The sequence below is a fragment of the Durio zibethinus genome, chromosome 24, assembly GCF_047325235.1.
Source record: "Durio zibethinus cultivar Kanyao isolate XHJ-2024 chromosome 24, ASM4732523v1, whole genome shotgun sequence".
NCBI classification, from domain to species: Eukaryota; Viridiplantae; Streptophyta; class Magnoliopsida; order Malvales; family Malvaceae; genus Durio; species Durio zibethinus.
Window position 1 is genome coordinate 7,711,299 of NC_143185.1, and position 16,459 is coordinate 7,727,757.

Below are 16,459 nucleotides of genomic sequence, written 5' to 3' on the forward strand. Positions count from 1 at the left end.
TGAAAATTAAAGATCTATACATCTTACAAATAAATCATTTTTTTTGGTTAAATAAATTACTAAATGAAAATCTTTATTAAAGACTATTATAAGTAGACCTTTTTTTTTTTTTTTTCTTATTTTCATATCTACATGGGATTTGGCAAATTATAATTAAAAAATATTATCTTATATAACATATATTCTAATATAATATTATCTATAACATATATTTTATGTTTCTTTTAAAATGACTTGATAGGATAAACGTTACGATTTTTTTCCAATAAAATTATTAAGTAATAATTAAGAAAACTTATTACACTAATATCTTTGACATATAGCATTACTCAAACCATCAATAACAAATGTAAATAATAATTTAATATATTTGATAAAAAATAAATTCAAGAAGGTAAAAAATAATAATTACAATTGAAAAATGGTATAACCAATAATAAATTGAAGACACCTCAAACATTGCTAACATTTAATTATAACTTGATAATAGAAATTTAAACATAAAAATGAATTTTATATTTCATGATTACTACAAATAAATAAAATTTATTTCTAAAAAATGTGGAAATTAAAATTTTTAGCTTTGATAGATTTTATTTGTTTACATGTAAAGCTACTTAAAATCTAACAATTAATACAAAAAAGTAACCAAAAATAAAATCACAACTATATTGTGACAAATAAGAAAGACAAACAAATATAATATCAAACAATAGTTTTAACATGGAACTTGTAAAATAACATGCGAGTAAAATTGCACTTTTTATTTTTAATTAAATTAATGTATAAATTTTCTTACCTAATGTAATTTATATGAAAAATTATTGAATATAAAAACTTAAAAATTAATACAAAATAATGCAAAATAGATTTTATAAGAAACCAAAAAATAATATAAAAATCTTTAACCCTTTACAAAATAATATAAAAATGATATTAATAGTTTTTTTTAGAAAAGGAAACAATAAATAAGATATTAAAATAATAAAAATTATACCCTTAATTTTAAGATTAAAAAACTCTTAAAAGATGAAAATAAATAACATTAAAAAATTAAAGGGATTAAAGTATAAATTCTATAAGAAACCAAAAAAAAAAAAAAATTAAAACCTATAATGTTTTTCAGCTTTTTATTCATAGAAATGAATGAATCATCAATAGTCCCATTAGGAAGATATTTTCATGAAAGACTATAAACTTACTTATTTAAATTAAAACCCTAAAAATAACTCTAAAATATCTTTAAAATAAAACAAATAATAAAAAATATTTTTTAAGAAACAAATATCTTTAATCTTTCTCAACCTTTCATCCATAAAAAAGTAATAAAACCCTAGAAATTACTCTAAAAATTCTTTGAAATAAAAATAAAATAAAACATGAATTTTACAAAAACAAAAAATAAATTAAACATCTTTTATCTTTCTCACCTCTCATTTATAAAAAGGATTGGATTGTTAATAGCTAAGTTTTGTATAAAGACAAAAATAATAAAAAAGAGATTAAAATAATAAAAATCTTTAAAGTGAAGATTGAATAAAAATTAAAAAGATTACAATAAATACAATTAAAAATTTAAGAGATGAAGATATGGATTTTCAAAGAATAAAAAAAATTATACTTTTAACTTTTAAATTAAAAAATATTAAAAGAAATATTTAATTTTGTAAATAGATTTATCATAAAAAATACAATATAACTCAAATACTGTCACAAGTCTAAGAAAATTTATAATAAAATCAACAAAGAAACTATTAATTTAAAAATTATAATATTTTTAAATAAATCAATTATAACCACAATGAAAAAATTATGAACCAATAAAATAGTGAAAATGTTATAAAAAAATATAACTATTAGCTAGCAAAGAAATAACTATAACAACTCAAATTTCATTTTGCAATTTTTATGCAATATTGACTAATCTTGAAAATTCTGAGCAATAAAAAAAGTATAACAATTTGAGATTGTCTCCCAAAACTAAGTGCTTATCTTAAAATTAAAAAATAAACTTGTCTAAAAAACAAACGCTTATAAATTTTTTTGCTAAAGAAAAAAATGATTAAAATGATATTTACTTTTAATGATAATAAAAGTTTATTTTTTAAAAGTAAATTATCGCTCTTATGATATTGCCAATATAAAAAAAAAAAATTAGAAAACCTTAACTCTTGCAGCCATAACATTATACAATTTATGAACTCATCACTGAAAGTTTGAAGATTAACAGATTTATATGAACAACAACACCATCTAATGGAAAAAAATTTTTGGAATAAAAGCGTATTTTAAAGAAAAGCACTAAACTCAAAATTCTTAATAAATTATATATAAAAAAAAACTATTAGACACATATATAAGCTGAACCATCATTAAAAGAATCATAACCTACGAACAAGAAAAAAACATATTGTGAAATATTTATAACCTACTAACAAGAAAAAAACATATTGTGAAATATTTATACCTTTGTCAAACATCTATTTGATGATGGTATTTTTTATAATGGTATTAGCAATAAAATGAATCATATCATTGGTAACAATTATCTGATAATCATCTTTATTTTTACAATAGAAAAAATTTTGATATAATATAAACCGCTTTCTCGAATCTTAGTCTTCAATCAATATATATTACAATTCCAAAAAATATCATGAATTTAAAATCTCTACGTAAGTAAAAAAAAATGATAAAATAAATCAAAGCAATAAAAATAAAAATAAAAAGAAAAATAAATTTATTTACGTACCTTTATATCAACCACCATCATTTCTATGCCAACTTATTATTTAGTCTTATAACTATAAACATCCTACAATCAACAAATATAGATAAAAGACAAACTTGAAATAAAGAAATCATGAGCATGACCAAAATCAAAAAATGCAAATAGGAAAATACACCAATCGATTAAAAAACTTGAAATGCCATATAAAAATCATAAATCATGATTAAAAAAATAAAAATTATAAAAATACAAATAAAATGAAAAAAAAACAAAAAACACAATTGAGAAAAATGTAATACATATATGAAATACGTTTATATAACCCTCTTATTCCTAAAAAAGAAGACAAAATCACAAGTCATAATAAAATTAAAAACCCTCTTATCCTTAAAAAAGAAAATGAAAAATCATAAGTTATAAACAAAATTAAAGGTCAAAAACATAAATGTTAGAAAATCAAATGTCTCAATAAATTTTAACAAATAATGGTTTTAAATACTATGAATAAAAGAAAATAACAAGTCAAAAGCAAGAAAATACATATCCATTAGAGTTCTTAAAGCTTTAGCTTCCATTTATAAATTGCATGTGCATCAAATGGATGTTAAGACAACTTTTCTAAATAGTGACTTAAAGGAAGAAGTATATATGAAACAACCAAAAGGTTTTATTCTTTCAAGTAATGAAAATAAAGTCTACAGATTAATTAGGTCACTTTATGGCTAAAGCAAGCTCCTAAACAATGGCATGAAAGTTTGATTTAATTATATTGGCCAATGATTTAAACATAATGGAGTGGATAAGTGCATTTACTCAAAATTTACTAAAGAATATGGAGTCATAATATGTCTCTTTGTGAATGATATGCTAATTTTTAGTACTAATATGAATAGCATAAATGAAACCAAAAGGTATCTAATTTCTAATTTTAGAATGAAAGATTTAAATGAAGTTGATACTATTTTGGAAATTAAAGTTAAGAGACATACCAAGGGTTTCATACTTATCAAAGTCATTATATTGAGAAACTACTTAATAAGTTTAAGTATCTTAATATAAAAGAAGCTAATACTCCATATGATACAAGTATAAAGTTAACAAAAAATCAAGGTCATGTAATTACATAACTTGAATAAGCTAGTACTATTGGAAGTATTATGTATGCTATGCTTTGTATTGGGCCAGATATAGCTTTTGCTATTTGTAAGTTATCTAGATATACTAGTAAGTCTAGTACAAGTCATTGGAAAACCATAGAAAAAATTCTTAGCTATCTTAAAAGAACAAAAGATTTTGGCTTATTTTATTCGAAATACCTAGTAGTTTTGGTAGGATATTCAGATGCAAGTTGGATCACTAGTTTAAGTGACAATAAATCCACTTCAGGTTAGATGTTTACTCTTAGAAGTGGTACAATTAGTTAGGCATCCAAGAAACTAACTTGCAATTCACATTTAACTATGGAATCTGAATTTATAACTTTAGATAAGCAGGCAAGGAAATAGAATGGCTAAGAAATTTACTAATCGCTATAAAGTTGTGACCAAAATAGATGATAACCATTTCCTTGTACTGTTATAGTAAATTTACTATGTCTAGAGTTTGTAGTGAAATTTATAATGAAAAATCTAGACATATTAGTCTAAGTTATGACTATATTAAAGAATTGATAAAAAAAAATGGGGTAATTACCATAATATATGTTAAATCCACTAATAACTTAATGGATTTTTTTACTAAGGCACTACATAGAAATTTGGTAAGAAGCACCATAAGTGGAATGGGTTTAAAATTCTTTTTAGACACAAATAATGGGAATTTAACTTTGAATTAGTAATTTCTAATTACAAAGTTAATAGGTAACAACAAGTTATTATTATCTATCTATAAATACTAGTCAACCCATTCTAAATATTTAAAATACTAGTGTGAACCATTGCATAAATGAAGGATGAGATTGAACTCTTAATGGAGTACATAAATTAAATTTCTATAGCAATGGAGACATAAAATGAGATTAAACTCTTAATGGAGTACATAAATTAAATTTCTATAGCAATGGAGACATAAAATAAGAAACTCCACCTATATAAACATTAAAGTGGTGCTACTTCAACAAGAAAATTAAAAACTTTCTTGTAAATGTTTATGAATAAGGATAAACACATGGCTATAATAGTGCTAAAACAATTATAAACCTCTAATAAAAGATTAAATAAATATTGTGTGTGTTATTTTCAATTTTAACAATAGGAGTTGAGATTTAATCTACGAACATCATCAACTTCATTAGAATTCTAAGATATGTATGCTAATTAAATGTTCAAATCTAAAGATACCTTATTGTATTCATTATATTTATTTGCGTAAAATGTTAGAGATTAAACACCTATATTCCAAACTAGTGGGGCATTATTGATAGTTTATAATGTGGTGTATCCATAATTAAATACAAAGATCATTCGTATGTAGTTTAAAAAAGATTGCTTATATTATTTAAGTAATTAAGCCAAGTGTTAGAGTGGTCAAGTTACTTGGGCTTGTTAAGAGTTTTCTTAATGGGTCAAATAATTTTAAAAGGCAAAGATTGGGCACTTGAAAACTTGGGGCACTTAAGCTTAATTGTTTAGTAAATAGATTGTTTTATTTAAATATTTTACTTTTATAAATTTTGAAATATTAATAAAATATTGTTTATATTCTAAATAAACATGTTTGAATAGAAAAACATGACTGTTTGAATAAGCATGCTTGAACAAGAAAACATGATTGTCTGATTAAGTATGTTTAAACAAGAAAACATAACTATATAGATTGCTATGACTTTGTAAATAAGAATTTTACAGATGTTTGTTTATTATAAATAGATCTTTACCTGACAAATTTTATTACTTTTTATTTGAGACTTTTAAAACCTTATTGTATCCTATAGGCATAATTTCCTTTAAGATAATGTTCTTCACACTTCAAAGCCATATTTCTTTTTTCTTATTATTTTTATTTTCTCCAAATTTTCTAACAAAAACTTAAATGAAGTTTTCTAAGTAAAGTAAACATCAGTATATATGGCAAAGGAAAACGAATAGGATTTTCAGGTGAACATCAATTGCTTGTGGTCAAAGGTGCAATTGTAACACTTTAATCTTACATTGGGATGTTCTAAGGATCTATTATGATATATAAATTAAGATTTAAACCCAAACCTGTGTGATATCTTTTATGGTATAAAACTATAAGATTTTCAAGTCAAAATAGACAATACATGGTAGTTTAAATACGGGTCTCTACAACTATTTCCACTTCCTCTATTACTAATGGCATTCCACCTTTTTTGAATATTATACTTTTACAATGAATAACTTGACGAATAGTGGTTGGCATTTTTCTTTCAAAAATTTCTATTTTTCTACCTTACTGGTTTTAAGTTTTGAAAAGCTTAAACAACTGGTGTTCGTTTTTATAGTATTGAAGAAAAACATAATTTTTATTTTTCTCAATTTGTATGTTACAATCAAGGTTTTAAATAGCATTGGCAAAGCAATATAGTGATTGCTATTTCGTGGTTACGCCACCTACCACCATCGATATTTAAGAAAAAATGAGAGAGAATTTCAATCTCGACCGTAGTGGCCGCAATCGGCCGTTGCAGAATGGAATAACAGAGAATAGCAAGAATAATAACCCATTATTCCTATTATTCTTACTATTCTATTTTTTGTCCAAAAAATGGTAGGAAAATTTTTTATTTTGTTTATTCAAAATTGACCTTAAAGAAGCCCAAAAATAGAAGAAAATTTTTTTAACTTAATTCACACCAAAATTTAGAATTTCAGCCTCAATTATCAACATTAACTAGCATAACACAAGTAATTGATTTGAATTTTAAAGGTTCATAAAATTATCTTTTTTGTTGATTTTGTTTCCCTTTAATATTCCATTCTTGAGTATTTGTCTGACCATCCACATTCCATGGTTTTACAGCTAAGAGTGGTAAGGTGGCAAGCTAATTGGCTTGTTGGTTGATAATCCTTGAGAGTAGGAGTCAAATTGTTGAGTAAGAGAGGATGAAATGAGAGGAAGAGAATAGCTTTTTGCTTGTGTCGGAGATTTATACATGATGAGAGAAACCATACAAAGAAAAGAGAAATAGAAAATGGAGAAGAAAAAAGAAAGGAGGAGTGGATTGAGGGGATGATGGACAATGGGAAGATGGGAGAAAAGTAAAAGTGAAATGTGTGTGGAGTGTGTGTGTGGATTGTGGGTGACTAAGTGGGTGAGGAATTGGGTGAAAGTCTTGTTGGGCCTAGGGAAGGGTTGGGATTTTATTGTTTTAGTGGGAAATTTTGATTTAGAAAAATGGATTGAAAATTTTTATTTTTTTTACGGGCAATTAATTTAAGAGAAATTTTTAGGGAGAAATTTTTGAAATGTAACTGAACAAACATTACTGTTTTTGATAATTTTATGTTAGATGTTCAAAAAGTATTTATGATCAAGGAAATTTTATTATTTACTTTATATTACTTTATTATAATCTCCAAAATATTGTAAATAATTTTTTTATCAAGTAAATAAAAGAAATGAAATATTATAAATTATTTTTAAAATAATAAATAAAAATTTTTATTATTATAATTAGAATTATTGTATTTTATGACAAATTGTGTAAAAAAAAAAAAAAAAAAAAATTCATGATCATGATTATCGTAATAATTTTCGTTATATCTATAATTATGATAAATGTGACGTAATCGAAAATGCAATCATAATAGCAATTTAAATCTCTAATTACAATAATTAATCTTAAATAAAGGTAAAAGCCATTCACTAAAAACGCTGTTCTTGTCTGGAAATCTTTACTCTTTGACGGTAAACTGCAAACCCACAGCGCCCTTTTGTTTGTTTATATGTTTTGTTTTGGCTTTTTTGTTTTTTTCACTTTAAAGTTGGTTCCTGTTTCTTGTTTTGGTATCTTACATGTCTTGCCGTTGACTTTTTTCATTGCATGAATCTGGTCCCTCCCTATTATTTGTCCTATTCCATGTTCTGTTGTGGGCTTAGCCCTATTACATAACACTAGTCAATAAAGTAAGTATAGGCTCAAACAACTTGAGCTGCCTTCTTCTCTTACATTAAATGGATGATTGAGGTAAAATTTGGGCTTCTTCATCTTATATAATGTAGTTTTTCCAAAAATACATGAGAACCAACATGATGATACCTTTGGTTTGCTATTTTGGGTGAAAATTTAGTTGAGTCATTAGAAGAAAGCTGCAGCATGTAACAGAGAATTTGTTGCAGCCACTATATGTTCCACTATATGTTTGACAGACAATAAAGAAAACACAAATGGACTTGTTATTTCGTCCATGCAACAGGCATGGCATTAATAGTTCAAGTACAATGCATAAAAATGGAAACAACAGTAGGCAGGTAAAGACAGATGATTTATTGATTGATTGCTAAATACAAAAGAAGTTTCTTTCACGCATCCATGCGGATGATACACCGGAGGCTTTCCCCACGAAGCATATATTCGAAGGACTTGTTGATCTCTGAGAAAGGGACTTCATGGGTGATAAATTTCCCCAGCTCAAGCTCCTGCATATATCGCAAACTCTCAGGTTACACACAATTCTGCAATGTTGCAACAAGAAATGCGCATTTATCTCATTCTTTTGAGCCTTTTCATGAGAAATGCATGTTATAACTAGCAATCCAATTGCTGGCATGATGTATTCCATGTTAAAATAGGAAGGAAGCTTACTTTGTTCATGTACTTTTCCACCACTGAAGGAAGATCAGAACGGGGCTTGTAGTTGCCAAAGAAGGTACCCTTGAGAGTCCTCTCATGCAGTAAATTCATGGGATGGGTTTTAAATGCATCATCTTTGTTGGGCACACCCACCAATACTGCAACACCCCATCCCTGCACCAAAAAAACAAAAGGGAAAAACATAACCCAATATGTCAAACATGATAATCTCTATTAGTTGCTTCATTCTACCTTCTAGTCTACACAACAGCTTGAAGAATGTATTTCAGGGAATTACATCGTGGACGCACTCAAATGCGGAAATCATGGCATTGATGCTACCCGTACACTCTACGCTTCGATCAACTCCCCCATTTGTCATTTCGGCAAGCACCTGAAAGCAATCGAGTAAAATTTGTAAATAAAGTGTTCTCTTTATTTAATTATTATACCTTCAAGCATAAGTTACGGTTTTCACAAACCTCTTGAACGGGCTTGTCATGGTCTTTTGGGTTTACAAATTCAGTGCAACCAAATTTCTTGGCTGTTAGATGCACAAGGAAAATGAACATTAGAGGAAGCATTTAAAAGGCCGTAAATCAAGAATTTCCTTCTAGGGGTAAGGGTGTTTGTTTATTAGTGTTATTAATGTACCTTCCTCAAATCTCTTAGAATTCAGATCAACTCCAATAATCCTAGAAGCGCCTGCAATTCTGGCCCCTTCAGCAGCCTAATTATAAAGAGCACAATAACAATGTCCCAAGTTAGCAGCAGCAGGAGTGAAGAAAACCATGATATGAAAGAAGGGATACTCACAGCAAGACCGACTGCTCCCAGTCCAAAAATAGCCACAGTTGAACCCTTATTAGGCTTTGCAACATTCAAGGTGGCACCAAGACCTAGAAAATGAAAAGTTTTCATTAAACTAACAAATTAAAAGGAGAACGAAAATGCTAAATCAACTAACAAATTCTTTCACACCCGTAGAGATTCCACAGCTGAGAACACAAACTTTGTCCAGTGGAGCATTGGGATTGATTTTGGCAACACAGCCAACATGCACAACAGTGTATTCACTGAAAGTAGACGTCCCGACAAAATGGTAGATGGGTTGTCCATTAATAGAGAACCTAGTCTTGCCATCATTAAGCATCACCCCTCGGTCGGTGTTGATCCTTAGCAGATCACACAAGTTACTTTCCTCAGACTTGCAATGACGACAGTCACCGCATTCCCCAGTGAACACAGGAAGCACATGGTCACCGGGTTTAAGTTCTGTCACACCCTCGCCCACACTTTCAACAATCCTATACGTAAACCAATAGACACCGGAATCAGAGACATCATCCAATCCATTAAAATTGAAACTAGTTTTGAACTTACCCCCCTGCTTCATGACCAAATATGCGAGGGAATAATGGAGTTTGGCCCTGTAAGTTGACAAATAATTAAATTAGTTCCGAGTACGCAAGTAATGAATATTGCTTTGCAATGTCAATGAATCATCAAGAGGTAATTACCTTGGCTTCCCAAAAGTAAACATCAGTGTGGCAGAGAGAGGTGAAGAGGATCTTCAAACGAACCTCCATTGCCTGTGGTGGTGCCACCTCTACCTCTTCGATCACCAGTGGCTTTCCGGCTTCCCATGCCACGGCAGCTAGGTATAATCGCAAATTATTCCATTTAAAAAAAAAAAAAGAATATACAGTGAGACCTAGATCTTCCTGAGAAAAGGGGAAAAAAAGAACGAAAACGACAAAAACACACAAGAAAGAACCCGCAAAGCATGACCATAAAAGGACAAGCAGAGAGCTGAATTTCCCAAACTATAGTTGGGAAAATGGATGGCAAGTCTTACGTAAATGATCCCATTAATTAATACATAAAAATTTGTATACATGCAAAAACCTTGAAAACTGTTGATAACCACATTTTATTAAGATGTTAATACATGCAAAAGAAGAAAGGAGAAATGGAAAATAGAAAGAAACGTACCTCTGCAACGAATCACTTGACCGGTAGTTCTTGACATATTAGAAAAATATACTATTAGAATTTGGTTTTTGCTTCTCTTATATTTAGAAATGGAATGATTTTAACCTCTTAGGGAAGCCTACTTTGAGAGGGTATTTATAAGGTACAAATATTGAGTTGAGAAGGGGCAAGCAGAAGGATTAGAATACAAGGGAAAACCACCAAAGCCAACCGCTGTTTTCTTCATTCGACCTTTGTGAGTAAAAACTGAAATACAACCCAGCCGCGCCTTCGTTTTTTCTCTTTTTGTTGCTTTCCCAATAGGGATTTCTAGTTTTATCCATTCTTTTTTTAGTATCAGGACTTTGGAGTTTGGACATGGAATTTTGTATATTTTATTTGGCGGTGAGGCAAGTAAGCATTTCCTGTCTGTCTTCTGCTCTTCCCTGCCCGACACCTCGTTGTCCAACGTGTTCAGATTTTTATATTTCGCACCGATTGAGTCTCCTGTCATCGTGACGAAAGTCTTACATTTTTGCGCTGATTCTCGATAAAGTAAAGTTGTGATTTGGACGTTGATTTTGAAATGTTACATATTTTTCAGGTTTGATTTGTTCTTTAATTTTTCGCATGCATGCTGGTGAGTAAAATGTCTTCATTTGACACGTTAAAATTTCTTAAGATCAAATCAGTTCTTTTAATTTTACGAAACTTCACACATTTGAATTCCTGTGGATGGAAATTGACATGTGAACAACATGTTCCATTAAAACGCTTGGTAAGTTAATATAATAAGATATCGCTTAATTTTTAGCCATAGAGCACGAAATGTGTTTAAATTGAATTTTTGACTTTTTTTACAATTAAAATCATTAAAACTTAAAATTTAATAATTTATTAATAAATGACATGATTGATAAAATATTTAAATTAAAAAATTTAAAATATAATATTATTTGTATTTTTCTAACTTCAAGTGAAAATTTTTTCCCATCAAATGCGAAATCTTTTATCACAAACTCTTCACTAGTAATCCTCAATCTCCAAACTTAGCCTCTATGCAAAATCTTTGTGCTAGGAGCCGAGATTAAGACATAAGGAAGGGAGAATTCGAAATGAAGGAACTTGAAGGTGAAGGGAAGAGAAAAGCTTGGCGGTAATAGCAGAAGATGGGACCCTTAACGAAGGGTTGAGGTTAGGTTTTGAGCGTGGTTTGCTACTCAAAATAACAATCCCCTACTTTAAGACCTCCAACATTGATATCGGATCAATGGAATTAATAGATCATAATCTCACATAAAATTAATTAATATGTTTACGATCTTTAAAATACATATTTACCATCCCAAAGTTATAATAAGATAACACTTTAGGGATACATTTAAATATACAAAGTAAAGTAAGAGAGAGTAATCTGTTGATTGATTTTTGAAAAACCGAAAACTGACATAACCAACTATTCTTAAAAAATAAATAAAATAACATAAAAGTCGGTCAATTCAATACAAAATTAAATTTTTTTGTTCATTATTTTGTAATCAATTTTGAATAAAACTCAGCTTATAATTTTATCACAAATATCATATTTTCCATTCTGAAAAATACGAATAAAAAATATTATATATTTATCTTACGTATGTATAATAAATTTAAAATGTTTTTTAAGAAATTAATAAATTCAATTGATTTGATTATTAATTTTAAAAACAAAAATCGACTAAATTATCTAAATAAAATTGATTTATTTAACCAAAAATAATTAAAATTAAACTAATCAAACCGACTTAATCAAATTTATTCCATTTCAGTCAATCATTCTAACCGACTTGATCAAATTAAAATTTTGCATGCACATAATAATAATAATATTATTATTATTATTGTTGTTATTATTATTATTATTATTATTATGCTCAGGATACGTATGTGCTTTGTGTTGTTTTCAAGAAGGATGGCATGGGCCCAAGAAATGGTGCCCAATGTGGAGTACCATGTAAAGAGGAGGATTGGAGTGATGATGAGGATGCAAATTTGCCTAGTACCGGATCTCTTTCGGTATGTCTACACTAGCCAATGGTGGTGCTAGTAACTCATGTGTCCCTGAGAGCCTATGTGCTGGACCATCTATTGAATCAAGTGGGTTGTACAGTCTACCTCTGGTGGTTCAAGCTAATGCTACTAAGTGTGTTACCTCTGATATTGATAATAACGCTTATGCTACCCCTGCATGTGTGGATGCCCCTCAAGCTCCAGTGGTTGCTGATGCTAAGGCTGTTCTTGAATTGTTGGAATCTGCTCAACTTGCTCTGGTCCCTCCAATTCAAGAATCAAATGATAACATTTTATCAATGTTGGAATTCTTCACTGAAAATGATACATTCATTACATATGACAGGTCAAATGGTTGGTAATGCTTATGATTTTTTCTTCCAGGCTCCTCAAGTGTCTGATGATGATGATATTTTATCCATGTTGGCATCTTTCAGGGAAGACAACAGTTTAAACAATGTGTTGTATCCCTTGGAATAAGATATCACAAAATACATATTCTGTTAACTATTGAAACAGTTAGTCTGCATTTGGGCATTGTTCTTAGATGAGTTCTTGAATTATTAGGAACAGGTTTTTCGATTCTGTTGCTGCTGTTTGGTTTACCATTGTTCTTAGCAAGTGTTTAGTTTGAGATAGAAGTAGTAACAACTACCTTTGGGTTTGATTATCATCTTATGCTTTTATAATTGCTTTTATGGAATTTAAGTTTTAACATGCAATGTTTGGCGGCCTTGACTGATATATGCTCTTATAATGTTTGAATGAATGCCTTTGTAGTCGCATCCGTGACTGTGAAATTGATAGTTCACTGCGGCTTTCTGGTAATGCGTTTTAAGGTGTACAGGCATTCCAGCATTCAACATTCAACATTCCGCATGTTTCTAGCATATTTATTCGTCCTTTTATTTACTCATATTGAGTAAATTTCACTAAAGTATCACCAAATTTTCAAATCGATCACTGAATTTTAATTTATATCAATAAAATCACTCAAATTTATTAAATGTATTAAATTTAGTCATCATAAACAGATTTCATCAAAACAATGGATGGAAAAATGACATCTAAGTAGTAAGCTGCCGTGTAAAAGCATTTTTTTTTTTTTGTAAGCTGTTTTAAACAATTTGCCACATAAGCTTTTCTTCCTTTTTGCCCAAACCTTAAATTTTCTGTACTCTTTTCAACTTAGCAGCATGGTCTCTTAGCAAGCCCCAAAGCAGAACAATTACAATTAATTATCATATTTATATTTTATTAACACATCCGGTGGTTTTCTATATATAAAAATAAAAATTGCAATTGCAATTACAATTATAATTGAAGATGGATCGACTTACATCATTGTGAAAATAAAATGTTTTACATTTTTTTAATTATTAATTTAAATAGATCCAAGCAATGAAATAGATAAGTAAAAAAATAGTTTAATTCCATCGTTTAGATATATTGAAATAAATTATTAAAAATATATAAAATTTTTTAATTTTGTATTGGTGTAAATTAATCTTTTTCATTATAATTAACTATTATATTTTGCTTAAGAAATTAGTTAAATTAATTAATTATATATTGTTGAATTAAATTCGCATTATCGAACTCAAATTTGGATCTCTTCTTTATTATTGAAACAAAATTTCATAGACAAATAAAGAGATAGCTCATATTGATATATTTCAATATTTTTTTATTTAATTTATTTATAAAAATAATAGAAATATTAATCAAACAAAATCTAACAATTATTATGAAGGAAATAAAACACTAGATATAATCGAATTAAACCAATATAATAAAAAATTCAATCTCAAACACGATTTTAAATTCAAGATTTAAAACTTGACTTCACTTTGATTAAATTTTATTTTTTAAATTCAAATTTGACTTGAGATGAAATCTAAATTATTTAAACTCATTTAATTAAATTCATCTACATAGACTTAGGCTCCATTTGGATTTTACTGAAGCCGTAGTGAGGTGCGATTTACATCACTTTTTGACTTAAATCGTGCTATTTTGGTGTTTGGATAATATCAGTGAGTTTTGGTGATCTCCAGTTCTCCACTGGAGCTAAGAGCTCTAGTGAAAAATTATTGTCCCTCAACGCAACCATCTTCCAAATTTGCCCTTGTTTTTTTGCTTTTTTTTTTTTTTTCTCTTTTATCTTTAAAGTTTTAGTGACCTAACAAAAATATCCCTACAACTTTAACCTTTTACTTCTTTGTTTTTTCGTTTCTTTAATTTAAAATAATTTTATTAGTTTAATAGTAATAAATAAAATATATTAATATTTTGATTAAAAAAATTCTTAAAATTTTAAATGTTATGAATAATATTAAAATATATAAATAATTTATCAATATATTTTTAGAGTAAATCATTAATATCATTTTCATTCTTACTTGACTACCATCGTTATTTTATTATTTAAACTCATATTTTATTATTAATTTTAATCTCATTATTATGATAATTAATTTTATCTCTATCATTATTTAATTTTACTGTACATCTAAAAATATTCTTCTTTTGAAATTAAACGCAACTCCAGTGAGATTGCCTTTGTTATGTGAAGCTCTACAAATGGCCGCTTTGAAATCCAAATGCTATTGTGGTATGGTGTAATTCCACTGATATTTAGGGTTGCAGTCCACCATCATCAGCTTCAATATTTTTTTTTTCTACTTTTTTCCTACTCTCACCACAGCCACAAATGAGTTGAATAAGCCTTTTTTTTTTTTCTTATTTTGACTCTAAGTTAACAACTTTTAGCTTTTTATTTTTTATTTAAAAATTATAAAATGATTTTGTTAATTTAAAATAAAATAAAATAAATTATTTTATAATAAAACTAATAAATAATTTTTATTTTGATTATTGTACAATAAATTAATTAATAATTTTTATTATGTAATAAACAATAAATATGTTTATTTTTATTATTAATTATTAATTGTTTATTAATTTTTATTTTAATATCTTTAATAATTATTTTTTTCTCTCAGTATAATTTATCTAACCGTTATTATTATATTTTTATCTAAACATGCATTCAATCATTAATTTTAATCTCATTAATACAATAATCACTATCACCTTCACTATTATTTTTAATCTTACTAAAATTAATTCTTATCAATCAGTCAAATACACCCTTAATATTCAGTTATTTGAATTCAAACTGGACTATTCATGATCGGTAAGTTATTTATAGCTATCAACATTGAGTTTTTTTTCCAAATGCATATACTTTTTAATTTTATTTCCTTAACTAAAACACTTCTAAACTTTATTCAGAATACAGGCACTTTCACTTAAATTATATTCCACGTAAGCATTTTTTTTCACATAAGCCTTTTCTTCACTCACTCGTCCACCCTCTCTCCCGCTACAAGCATGCAACAACATTGTATTTTTTAAAATTTTTAAGGAAAAAATTCTCAGAACACTCTCCATCTTTTCATATTCTTAGTTGATCTCTTTCACCTATTAATATCATCATTTTCATCCTCACCTGTCTTGCTTTACCGTTTCATTTACTTTGACATTATTTATTTATTTTTATTTCCAAAGCCATATCAATAAAATGAAGAGATAAGGAAGTAATAATGATGATGCCATTATGCTGCAGGCTGAAAAAACGAAGGCAGAAAGAAGAGCAAGAAAGCTGACGAAGCCAAGGAAATAGATGGGAAGAAGCATGGAGGAGAACTCGTAGTGTTTACATTGGAGAATTTGTTGGGTTGAGAGGAACGACCGCGGTCAAGAGGTGTCACCGATGAGCAAATGTCAGATTAACATCTAGGTCTAGATTTTTAAAGCGTTAGATCCAGCCCAAAAGCTGGGGCAGTGGAAGGTTTCCTTGTTGGGAATTCGTTTCATTCTTACTGGTAATCTATAAGTATTTCTCTGAAAGAGCTAATGATAGGGATTATAATGAGGTTAATTTT

The 16,459-nt window shown here is 28.0% G+C and overlaps 1 protein-coding gene and 1 pseudogene across 1 annotated transcript; one reads left to right on the plus strand and one right to left on the minus strand.

The window, feature by feature from the left end:
• Nucleotides 1-8,070: 8,070 nt before the first annotated feature.
• On the minus strand, nt 8,071-10,739 carry LOC149511894 (alcohol dehydrogenase 1-like). The gene is made up of 10 exons (XM_089753479.1): nt 10,482-10,739; nt 10,007-10,143; nt 9,870-9,916; nt 9,468-9,793; nt 9,303-9,385; nt 9,141-9,216; nt 8,969-9,030; nt 8,785-8,880; nt 8,499-8,660; nt 8,071-8,332 (listed from the first exon to the last, which is right to left on the minus strand). Exons 1-10 carry the CDS (start codon nt 10,516-10,518, stop codon nt 8,216-8,218), a joined length of 1,143 nt encoding a protein of 380 aa, XP_089609605.1. The 5' UTR covers nt 10,519-10,739; the 3' UTR covers nt 8,071-8,215.
• A 355-nt stretch (nt 10,740-11,094) lies between these two features.
• Nucleotides 11,095-13,259, plus strand: LOC149511895 (NAC domain-containing protein 82-like; annotated as a pseudogene).
• Nucleotides 13,260-16,459: the final 3,200 nt, after the last annotated feature.